A 12,706-nucleotide genomic window follows, 5' to 3' on the forward strand; every position below is an offset into this window, starting at 1 on the left:
GAAACGTTACATAATACTATACTTACTGCGGATATGAAATAATGTCAATAAATCCAATTTGAAGCATCTCCAAGTGTCTTTAGGTGTGCAGCTCCTTCTCTCTGTCCACTTTTGGTCTACAGGAGCTCAGTGGTTGGCTCCAGAGGAACTAGCACCTGTTTCAAGCTAACTCTAATTCGCTGGCTGTTTGATTATTACCTATTCAGAATAAGGTGTCCTGTGTACATGAGGAATAACAGTATATCTGGCCATAATGTGACTTCTATCCTGCATTTTCACCAGTTTTCCCCTCTGCATGGTGTATCTGTAGCATCCAGTTCACTGCTTGCTGGGGGGTGGAGATGAGCTGCAGTGATTTCTTCCATAGACCGCACATCACAGAAAGGGGACTTCCTGCTCTTCATTCACTTTTTATCTCACAGAGACAAGCTGCAGCAACATGAAGGACATTATGCAGCAGAGCTGAGCTGTCTTGATCTGAAGTCAAGCTCTGATGGGAGATAAAACAGATGTATAGAGCTCTGCACCATGGTTTTGTCTGTTCCCTTACCTGCTCTTCACTCCCCCACCGTCTTGCTCAGACGGACTTGAGCTGCTTTTTCCCAGTGGACGGTGAGTTCAGAATGCTGGATGCAGAGAAAGAAGTGTCTTATAAGCGGGGAAGGAAGCTGATTTCTCTGATAAGATACATTGCAAAGTTTCTTATATTCGCCTGTACAATTGATTTATGTAAAGTTTGTTGAATGTACTGTTCTATTTTAAAGAAAAATAAATGTCATTTTTTTCATATTTATTCACCCTGCATGCTATCATGCTAATCTTACAAGAAATGTTATCTGTCCAGTAAAAATTTCTCATTCTTTGAGTCCATTTAAAGTCATCTTCAGTGCATAAAGAATTTATGTTGTTCCCATACAACATTCTGTATTTTGGTGCTTGGCTCATAAGTCTTGTTCCTGCTTCTCCATCTCAGAAAAATATCATTTTTTTTATTGGGGCCAAGAAGCTGTTCATTGTGATATTTCAACCTGCTCCATACTGTCCAGTGACTGTAGCCCACCCATTGCATGTGGCTGGGTGTATAATATGGCCGTTATATCCGCTGGGCTGACTGACCCAGAGTCACTGCGTACAGAACACATATTGCCATCTAGCTGTCCTATTTTTTTAATTAATTTTCTTTCCTTGGCTCGACGGTTCTGAAACCAGATTTTTACCTGCAATGGTTAAAAAAAATATTAAGAACATATTTAACAGAAGGGTAATATTATGAAATTTGTGTTTTAGTGTTATTTTTTTTACTGATATATAGCTAGCTTATGCAGACTCAGTCACAAGTGTTATTCTGGCTAATAGCAATACGCGAAGGAATAATGGCACATGAAATAGTAGATATCGTTCAATGTCCCTACAGCTCACCCATTTATAATCTTCAGTCTTAGGCGCTTTACAAAGCCACCGGTCTTCTGTACACTACACTACAAAGCCACGTATCTACTGTACAATACACTTCAAAGCCACGTATCTGCGGCACAATACACCACAAAGCCACATATCTCTGTGTAACACTAATGCCGGAGCCCCTGCATGGTTCCTCTTCTCCCTCCATGCAGGGACCTCGGCAGTGCGCGCATTCTCCCCTGCTCTTACAGGGGCAGTGCGCACAAAGTAAAATGGCTGGGAGGCATTTAGTGTAAAAGGCTCCCTCCCCAGTAGGGAGGTGCCTAAGCAAAATTGAGCCATTAGTGAGTGAAGTGTGCTACTACTGAGTTGTTAGGTCCCCTGGTCCATGCCTGAACCTCGTCTCCGGTCTGTGTGTGCCCAGTGCCTATACCTCATCCCCTCGTCCATGTGTGGCCAGTGCCTGAACCTCATCCCCTGGAATGTGTGTTGCCAGTTCCTGAACCTCGTTCCCTTGTCCGTGTGTGGCCAGTCCCTGAACCTCATCCCCTGGTCCATGTGTGGCCAGTGTCTGAGCCTGCTCCCCTGGTCCTTGTGCGCCAGTGTCTGAACGTGTACTACGTAGTGTCTGTGACTCCGTGTCAGTATCTGTCCTGCCCGAAGAGTAGTCTGAACGGAGCCCGAGTCCAGTCCATGTGTACGTACCCAACCCCTGGGGTCAGCAGCTGCAGTACAGGGGACTGCCTAGGAGTGGTACCTGACAGCTACCTGCTGCTCAAGTCTGACTCCACCATCAGGATCTACAGTGGGTCCACAAGCCATGTGCACCACCTGCATGCATGACATTCTGCTGTACAATACACTACACAGCCACATGACACTGCCATATGGTACCCTATAAAACCATGTGCTCCTGCTGAATACCACATTACAAAACTGCGTGATCCTGCTGAATGCTATACTGCAAAGCCACGACTGAGCTACACTACAAAGCCACGTGCTCCTGCTTTACAATAAACTACTAAGCCGCATACTACCGCTATACACTACACTACAAAGCCACGTACAACCGCTATATACTACACTACAAAGCCACGTACTACCGCTATACACTACACTACAAAGCCACGTACTACCGCTATACATTACACTTCAAAGCCATATGCCCCTGCTTTATACTACACTACAAAGCCACGTACTACCGCTATACACTACAAATCCATATGTTCCTGCTTTATACTACACTATAAAACCACGTACTACCGCTATACACTACAAAGCCATATGTTCCTGCTTTATACTACACTATAAAACCACGTACTACCGCTATACACTACACTACAAAGCCACGTACTACCGTTATACATTACACTACAAAGCCATATGCCCCTGCTTTATACTACACTACACTACAAAGCCACGTACTACCGCTATACACTACAAAGCCATATGCTTCTGCTTTATACTACACTATAAAACCACGTACTACCGCGATACACTACAGTACAAAGCCATGTACTACCGCTATACATTACACTACAAAGCCATATGCTCCTGCTTTATACTACACTATAAAACCACGTACTATCGCTATACACTACTGTACACTACAATGCCATGTGATCCTGCTGTGTGCTGCACTGCCTTGCTGCATACACACATCCTTTACATCAGGTCTATATTATGGAGCCCTAGGCATTTCATGTGCCGCTGTGTGGTGCCTCCATTACACTATTTACATGGCATACAATGAGCCAGCTAGCATTTTTTTCTTGTAAATTACAATTAAATGTATGAGAAGAAAACCTGCTTCCATATGAGATTGGACACACACAAAAGTACATTATAGGCTCCAAGCGAAAAAACGATTATTAATGTGATCATGTCAGCAAAATGTCATCGGCAGCACATCTCTCGTTTACAAGGGCGATGTGCTGCCAATAACAATTTTTATGCTGAAATAAATCACCTAATCACATACTAAATATGCATTTTGCTTGTTCATCGAGTGATCACCAACATGTCTACACGGGCAAATAACCAGCAACGATTCTCAACCCGTCTAAATGCACCTTTAGACAACTGCTAGCCCGCATACCTGTCTGTCAGATAAGCCCAGATTCAAGGCAATTTCAGATTTTCGTCGAATGGTGATGTATCTATTGGAGAGGAATTCCTTCTCCAGCTGTAATCTCTGATGATCAGTATACACCACTCTGTATTTCTCTTTTGTTCTTGTCTTTCCTGTGCAAAATAAACAAAATGAAATTATTTTTTTACACATTGTGGACATTATTGATTGACCTCTTGTACAACTTTGTCTGACTTTCATCTCCATGTGTAATGGGGACTTAAGACCCGTAAAGACCACTGAAAACAATGCAGTCTACATAGCTAGGGTTTTTTCTTATTTAATGAACTGATATACACTGTGATATATCGTATATTATACAAATAGGTTTTCCGGTTTCCTCCCACGTTCCAAAGACATACTGATAGGGAATGTAGATTGTGAGCCCCAATGGAGACAGTGATGATGATATATGTAAAGTGGCGTGGAATTAATGGTGCTATATAAGTGAGGAAAATAAATAAATACTATGTATACTATATTTTAACTGTAGACTAAAACATGGTGTGAACAGAGCCTAATGTACACATCTTTTTGTTATGTGACTAGTTTCACTTACGTTGTGTTTTATAGTCATCTAAGGTTACACTTGCTAAGTTCCACTATTGTAGTGAAGCTACTACTTTCGGTGTTGCACCTCTCATACAGATGTATAGACCTAATTTATAAGCTAATTACTGCTTGATGCAGCAAATTGTAGCAGCAAGTGTTACATTTTACAGATACTAACGTCTTTAGCCAAACAACTTTTAGGTAAAAAACATATGATCATGAAAAGCGAAATGCCTTCTAAACATCCCTCACAAGCTTGAAGTGAATTGGTAGTTCTCCTACAGCTCCTGTTTTTTTTAGCCAGACAAAAAAGTCTACACAACTTTTTTTTGTCCAGCTAAGGCTGTGTTCACATGTCCAGTAATCATACTTTATAATGGATCCAGCAGCAATCTGTTGACAAAAAAAGTTTTACAGACAAAACTTTTTGTCCAGCTAAAAAAAAAAAAGATTTTAACTTGATGCGTTTTTAAACACTGAAGTCGGTGGAAAACGCATCAGTTAAATAGCCATCTGTTTTCTTCAATTTGAAACTGATCCCATTTCGGATCCTTTTCAAATGAAAGAAAAACGGCTTGCTATTGGATCCGATCTAACGGATGATCACTGGACATCACCTTAGATAACTGATTGCTGCTGGATCCTTTACAAATCGACGATTACTGGACGTGTGAACTTAGTCTGAATAAAATGTCCAGTAATCATCGATTTGAAATGGATCTAGAAAACTCAAAAAAAAAACAAAACACTGGATCGGTTTCAAAGTGATGAAAAACTGATGCATTTTAAAACTGACTTCAAAGATTGAACAAATGGATCCAGCAGCTATAAGTTTTTTTAGCCCTTCCAAAAAGGGCTAAAATGGACAAATATTTTGTCCAGCTGAAAAAAACATATTGCTACTGAATCTGTTTCTTAAATCACTGAAGTGAATGTGAATGGATCAGTTTTGAAGTGCATCAGTTTTTCATCAGTTTGAATTTGAATCAGTTTGTTTGTTGTTGTATCAATTTCTAACGGATGATAACTGAACATGTGAACTCAGCCTTATTGCCTAATTTGTTCTATTATGGGGGACTACTACTCTAATTATAATAGATGTTATTAGTTTCTGTCACTGTATTTATAGACTTGGTATACTCAAACAGCTGTAATTAGAAAAGTAACTTGAAGCTCTTGGGTGCAACTCAGGTGCAAATGGATCCTCGGCAACCCCTACAAAAATGCTAACCTTATCAGTACAAAAATATGGCAGTCGTAGTACAATGAGAGTGTTATATAGCACAGCTAGATCCTGTCACTTTCTTCCAAATTTCCGGGGGAAAAAATGGTTTGACAGATTGGCTGTAAATTGGTTATAAATGCGAGGTTAAAAGGACTGCTATCTCCTAGTGATGAGCCCACTCCGGCTCTACCGGTATATCTATATTAGCTGCTGCCTGTTTGACCAGTTTCATCGAATGGCATCTGTCATTCTAAAGATGCCATAATTGGAACAATTTTGTTTCTTAGATCTGATGAATTTGCACTGATCTAACTCATACCATTTACAATGGAGCATTTATTGAAATGTAGATATCAGATTTTAATTGCAATTATTTTGGGTGATTGCAACCAATTTCTAGTGTACAATTATTGCATATAAAATCATTGACTCTTTATCTACTTTGTTCTATGACCAATTAAAGCTTCCTATGTTTGGGGGATTGTTAAATGCTCATTTGTTAAATATTTGATAAATGTTGGTCATACACATTACATGAATCGACAGAGCCTGAAGAGTTGCACAGGAATCGGGTTGCAATCTAATATGTGAAAAGTAAGTCTGTTGAAAGATTGTCTGGTTGGTTTTTAAGCCTTCCAGTCTGTTGATGTTCCCATAAATAATATACATATTTGTCTTTAATATTAATCACCCTGTGTTTGGCTGACTACTATCTTATGTGGATGGCCAAACTAATGGGAATCGAGTGGACAGTCCTTAGAATTGTAAAATTATCTCAACTATTTTAATATTTTACACTTCCACTTTAATAAGTGGCCCTCACTCCTTTTGATATGAGATATACTTATTCTGTATTGATTGTATAAGTCCCCCCTAAAATTGTAAAGTGCTGCGGAATATGTTGGCGCTGTAAAAATAATAATTATTATTATTATTAATTATAAAAATCTCTGATCATATTGTATTGGATTAGTTAAATATCCTTATATCTCAAACATGATAAACTATAGTATAAGCATGTTTTAATAATGGATCTGAAGTTATTTCCAAAACAGAGTTGAATGTACGAGTTTTATTTAATTTTCCCTATCGTAAAATGAATACAAATTAATACATATTAAGTGCTCATTTGGACGTCCGATTTTCGCGTAACCGTCCTGTTTTTCCCGGTTAGCATTCATACCTGTGATGATCTATGGGGCCAGTCACATGACTGTGATTTTTCGCGGACCGAATCCGCATAAAATCGCAGACACATGTCCAATTTTGATCCGAGCGTCAGATTAAAATCGGCAATGGAATTCAATGGGTCTGTGAAAAAATTGGACTGCACTCAGATGACATCCGAGTGTGGTCCGATTTTCACAGATTGTCAAAATAGAGAAGATGGAGACTTTTTTTTATTTCTCCATGTACGAGAAAAACGGATGACACTCCAGCACATTCTGTTCAAACTCTGATCAAAGTCTAAACAGAATAATCGGTCCGTTTTTCTCATACGTGGAAAATTCGAACGTGTGAATGAGTCCTAATCAAAAATTGATCAACATGGATAATTTAAACCAAAATAATTATTCATTGCGTTAAATCAGACAAACAATTGTTTTAGCAAACAAATGACATTTAATGCATATAAGGGATAAAGACCTTATAAATTATTAGTGTAAAATTACTGGGACTTCTCTAATTTTATTTAGCAGGAAATTTCATGTCCACAGCATTGCTATATATTAACTTGCGTCCCACGGTTGTGAGTGCCATTTTATTTCACCTACTGTGTTGAGAAAACCAACAGTTTTCTCAACACAGTTGGAAGAGACTAGTCTAGCTAGGGGCTACGAACTTAGTGATTGCATCACCAGAATGTGAAAAAATACTTTAATGCTACCTGATTTTCTTTGTAATGAAATATACAGTATGTGAAAAAGTTTTAGGCAGGTGGGTATGTAAAAAATGCTGCAAAGTAAGAATTCTTTAAAAAAAAAAAAAAACAATAACAATTGTTAATAGTTTTTTTTATCAGGTAACAAAATGTAAAAGTGATTGAGCAAAAGAGAAATCTAAATTAAATCAATATTTGTTGTGACCGCCCTTTCATTCAAAACAGCATCAATTCTTCTTGGTACACTTACACAGGTTTTGAAGGAACTCTGCAGGGAGGTTGTTACAAACATCTTGGAGAATTAACCCCAGATCTTCTGTGGATGTCACTTGTGCAAATCCTTCTGTCTCTTCATGGAATCCCAGACAGACTGGATGATGTTGAGATCAAGGCTAGGTGGGGCAATATCATCAGTTGTAGGACTCCTTGTTCTTCTTTATGCTGAAGATAGTTCTTAATGACACTGGTTGTACTTTATGTTTGGGATTGTTGTCCTGCTGCAAAATAAATTTGAAGCCATTCAGGTGCCTCCTTGATGGTATTGATGGTATTGCATGATGGATAAGTATTGCCTCTATTTGTCAGCATTAAGAACACCAAGGAGTGGGCAGCGTTGTGGACCATAGATGCAGTGGTCGACCAAGGAAACAGTGTAGCAGATGAAAGATTTACACCCATTTTCATCTATCTACTGTTTGGAGAAGACTGGAAGAATTGCTGTGAAAAAAAATACCTTTGACATGGAAACAAGGCCAAGAAAAAAAACTATGCACAAAAACATATGCACTGGAGTACATAAAAATGGCAGCAGGTTCTTTCGCCTGATGGGTCAAAATTTGAAGTATTTGGCTCTAACAGAAGGCTATTTATTCACTGAAGAGCAGGAGAGCCATACAATAATGAGTGCAGACAACAGTGAAGCATGGTGGAGGTTCCTTACAATTTGGGGCTGCATTTCAGCCAATGGAGTTGTGAATTTGGCTAGGATTAAAAGGAACCTGTCAGGTCCGATAACTCTATTAACCTGCAGACATTGGATAAATCTTCAGATTATAGTATTGTGGAGGTACTAAAAGTACGGCACCAAGGAGAAAATTAACTTTATTTTCCCAAGAGCCGCTGGCTTCAGTCATGCAGGTGTGCGTGGAGCAATTATGGTCAGAACGGAGAGCGGCGGCTGTAAATGCTCCATGACACTGACTGACAGCCGGCTCTACAATTGATTGCTCTAGGCATGCTTGCATGACTGAAAGCTGTTGGCTCCTGGGATAAAGTTAATCTTCTTCTGGGTTCCAGACTCTTAGTACTGCGGCCGGGAACCTTCATAATGCTATTAACCTGCAGATTAACTCTATATCTGCAAATTATTACCATTATCTGGCTTTTTTATGGTGTTCTCATTGTTGAGAAATACAGGCAGATACTTATCCATCATGCATTACTATCATTGTAGAGTCTGATTGGCTCCAAATTTATCCTGCAGCACGACAATGGCCCCAAACACACAGCCAATGTCATTAACAACTGTCACCAAAAACGTACTAATAGGGAGTTTCGATTGTGAGCCCCAATGGGGACAGATGATGATGTCTATAAATGGCACTATTTAAGCAAGTAAAATAAATTCTAAAATAAATCTTGAGTGTAAAGATGAAAGAAGAAGTTGTGGAAGTGATATGGACCCGCAGAGCCCTGATCTGGGATTAAATGAAGAAATAGGATTTGCACAAGCGACATCCACAGAAGACCTGTGGTTACTTCTCCAAGAAGTTTGGAGCAATCTCCTTGCAAAGTTCCTTCAAAAACTGTATACAAGTGTACCAAGAGGAATTCATGCTGTTTTGAAGGCTGATCACACCAAATAATGATTTGATTTACATTCCTGATTTGTTCATTCACTTTGTATTTTGTTCATTTACTAAAAAATGAATAAACTATTAACACTTCTATATTTTAAACCATTCTTACTTTGCAGCATTTTTTCCACATATGCTTAAACGTTTGCACAGTACTGTACATAGTATCAATCCTGGTTTACCATGGATTATACATTTTTTCTGCAGCAGAACCAGGAAAAACAGACAATAAACCCACACTTATTAACATGTTGTTTTAAAATAAAATAAAATCAGTGAAATCTGTAGGGTGTCCTCAAATTGAGCGCATTTTAGTTCACTGTATGAAATTTATAAAAACACCTTACCATTGTACTTACTTTATTTTTAATGCAGATTTTTGCCCCTCGAAAATCTACGCCAATAATGCTACACATGATCCCACCCTGAAAGTGTCTTAAAACTTAAAACTTGTTGGGTATCTTATATTTTTATGCTTTTTTTACGTTGCATGCAATGCTGATATGTATATATTTTCTATTAATGATAATAAACTGTGTATATGGAATATGTATTGCAAAGGTAAAAGCACTATTATCGGTATCTCGGTGTGTAGATTATGAATTTGAACCTGTATTTTTTGGGTAGAATTAAGTCCTTATCTCCTGATTCAATCTTTGCTTTTTACTTGCTTTTACGCCTTCCGAAAACTTTATGCGCTCTGTACTATCTTATGACATGTTTCTCAATGTCTCACAGGTATAAAGAGAGCTAAGCTTGCATATATAGTTTAATAACTGAAATTGTCATCTTTTTTTCTGCTATTTCCACTTTTTTTCTCCTAATTTGAACTGTTATATTCCATACATGATGTACAATAAAAAATTATATTGTGGTGCCTTGTTTACCACAAAAATCTATGTAAATACTTTTTATTCTCAAAGATGACAAAAGTAGAATCTCGGAGTGATACCTTTATTGACTAACCAGAATAAAATATATATTTGCAAACTTTCACAGCACAGAGACTCCTTCTTCAGGCAGGATTACAAATGAATTAATAATTCATGAATTTATTTGTCTTCCTGCCTGAAGAAGGAGCCTCTGTGCTCTGAATGCTTGCAAATATATATTTTGTTCTGGTTAGCCAATAAAGGTATCACTCCGAGAATATATTCCATACAATAAGACAACTATAAGTATGAAGCTTACCTCCAGGACTTGCGTGCATTGTTTTCTTTGTCCAATCATAAGGATGATGTCTTTGGTTATTGGATGATGGTGGAATATTCACTGTATTTATAGGCACTTCCCCGGGTCCAGAATGGTGCATGTCTCTATAGTCATGAGAGTCATAAGTTGTGTGTGCATTCGACAATCCAGATATTACCGGAGAACTTGTTCCAGGGATTCCAGGGCCATAGTAATTGTATTCTTCTACTGCTATTCCATGATTGTTTTCCCACAAGCTTGCTGGATGTCCATGACTGTCCATACTATGCGTATTATGGTACCCCATATAGTTAGAGTAATGGGTATTTGCTGGAAAATGCTGCACTGGTAAACTGCCATTAGTGTACTTTCTACATGCAGGATACATGCTGTTCTCTTGGTCAATAAAGTAGCTTACATACATTATGCGGGGTTGTTATCCTTAGGACATGATTATTCCAAAAATCACAAATTTTCTTTTCCCTATTTACTTTTCTAAAGTTTTCCCAAGTATCAGTCACTTGCGGTGGTGAAGCTCCAAGTTATCTTTCCTGATGTGGAGGTTGCAGCCTCTTCCTTTGAAATTCCATTAGCATTGCAATAAAAAAAGAAGCATGCAACCAACTCCACCTTGCTGTTGGCTATGGAGCTTCCTTTTCCCAGCTGTCCCTTCTAAAGTCCCCACCCTAAGAGCAATTTAATTTATGGCAGGGTAGAAGCAATAGGTAAAGCATTAAGCTGTCTACAGAAACTTTGTTTGATTCCAGTGTGTAATTGCCCTATGTTACCTTATGCTAGAACTGGTTTTACAGAGTATTCACTAAAACTTTGTCTTTTATAAGAATGTAATGGTGAAGGCTATACATTTCTCACAAATTTTGCGGTTTGTGCATTTTGCCATTGCTAGATAAAGAGGAGTAAATACTTTTATGTCCATAAATGACAAAAGTATTCTCGGAGTGATACCTTTATTGGGTAACCAGAAAAAAAAATATATTTTTCTGGTTAGCCAATAAAGGTATCACTCTGAGGATACTTTTGTCATTTTTGGGCATAAAACTATTTACATACATTTTTCTGGCTAACACGGTACCACAATATAATTTTTTATTGTACATCCTGATAAAGAGGAAAATTGGAGGAAAGATACCAAATGTGCTTGGAAGATGGCACAAAAAGTGCAGCCCATGGCTCGCACTAAATGTATTGTTTTTCTTGGTCGATTTTGAAAAGTTCAATGATATTTTGTATTCATCAGTTTTGTTAGTAGAGTCATTTTCCAATAGGTAACCTCAATCTTGTAAAGAACCGTTCTTTATAGTACACTTTTAAGAACGTGATTGCTTTAGAAGTTTTAGCCTATTAAAGGTAAAAAATCATGGCATTTTTTTCTAAACTATCATAAAGAAGATCTTAGGAGTCATAAATCATCTTCCTAGACTTCTTTCATTCTAACCTTCGTACATGTTACAGAGTCCAAAAGCTTTAAGATACAGAAGAAACCACTGCTTATTAACCTTTTAATTGCAATGGTAAGTTTTTACAATATAATTATGCACAAACTGACTTTTTTATGATATGAATGAGCGTCCTGTTACAGTTATCATGTACTAGAGGTGGTGTTTTGCTTGTCTCCCACTATAGTACCCGGTAGTCCTAATGCCAGGATTCTTCTTTATAACCAGATTGCAGATCTTGTGCTAAGGGTGCATTCACATTGCACAATTATTGTTGACAATCATTCCTAGGAACGCTCATTTCACAATAATTCTGCAGTTTAAACAGGCTGCCGTTAACCCGACGAACGAGCCAAACACTTGTTCAATGGGTGAAATAATCTTTTAATTGACGGCCAGCTCCGCAAGTGAGTACTTCTGGCTACCGCCACCGATAACAGCTGATCGGCGAGGGTACTGGGTGTTGGACCCCGGCTGATCACACATTGATGCCCTATTCTAAGGATAGTTCATCAATTTAAATTAGTGAACAACTTCTTTAAATGACCACAGTTCGACAAACATGTAGCCAATCGGCAGTGCTTTACTGCCGCCGGTCAAGTAGTGGAAACCTAGCCTAAGTCACTATGTTGGATTTCTTAGAACATCTCTTTAACTATAAGGATCTCTGTTATTTATATAGATAGTTTTGTGCTAAGCTATGTACTAATATAGGACCAGACCAATGAAATTTGTAATGTGTATAGGAGCCTCCCGACTTTCCTCCAACAGATGTTGTCTAGGAAGAGAAGGATTGGACATGTTGATTTACCATGCCTGATCCTTTTTTTTAACCCCAGAGACATTTTGCTGGATCAAGTGTCTGGCTGATAATTACTCTATTTCTTACATTAAACTAACATTTATTCTCAGGCGTTCACATTTGTATGTAAGCGTTGGGAAAGATGGTATGGTGAATGGGTACCTTAAAGTGTGTGACGTGTCGAGAATCCAGAAGAACAAAAGTTAGCA

At 38.2% G+C, this 12,706-nt stretch overlaps 1 protein-coding gene across 1 annotated transcript; it reads right to left on the reverse strand.

The window, feature by feature from the left end:
- On the reverse strand, nucleotides 1-10,897 carry LOC141153191 (homeobox protein CDX-4-like). The gene is made up of 3 exons (XM_073637893.1): nucleotides 10,239-10,897; nucleotides 3,500-3,645; nucleotides 1-1,217 (listed from the first exon to the last, which is right to left on the reverse strand). Exons 1-3 carry the CDS (start codon nucleotides 10,660-10,662, stop codon nucleotides 1,011-1,013), a joined length of 777 nt encoding a protein of 258 aa, XP_073493994.1. The 5' UTR covers nucleotides 10,663-10,897; the 3' UTR covers nucleotides 1-1,010.
- Between the last annotated feature and the right edge of the window lie 1,809 nt (nucleotides 10,898-12,706).

The sequence above is a fragment of the Phyllobates terribilis genome, unplaced genomic scaffold, assembly GCF_046119375.1.
Source record: "Phyllobates terribilis strain yellow unplaced genomic scaffold, ASM4611937v1 Scaffold_7__3_contigs__length_470593459, whole genome shotgun sequence".
Taxonomy (NCBI): domain Eukaryota; kingdom Metazoa; phylum Chordata; class Amphibia; order Anura; family Dendrobatidae; genus Phyllobates; species Phyllobates terribilis.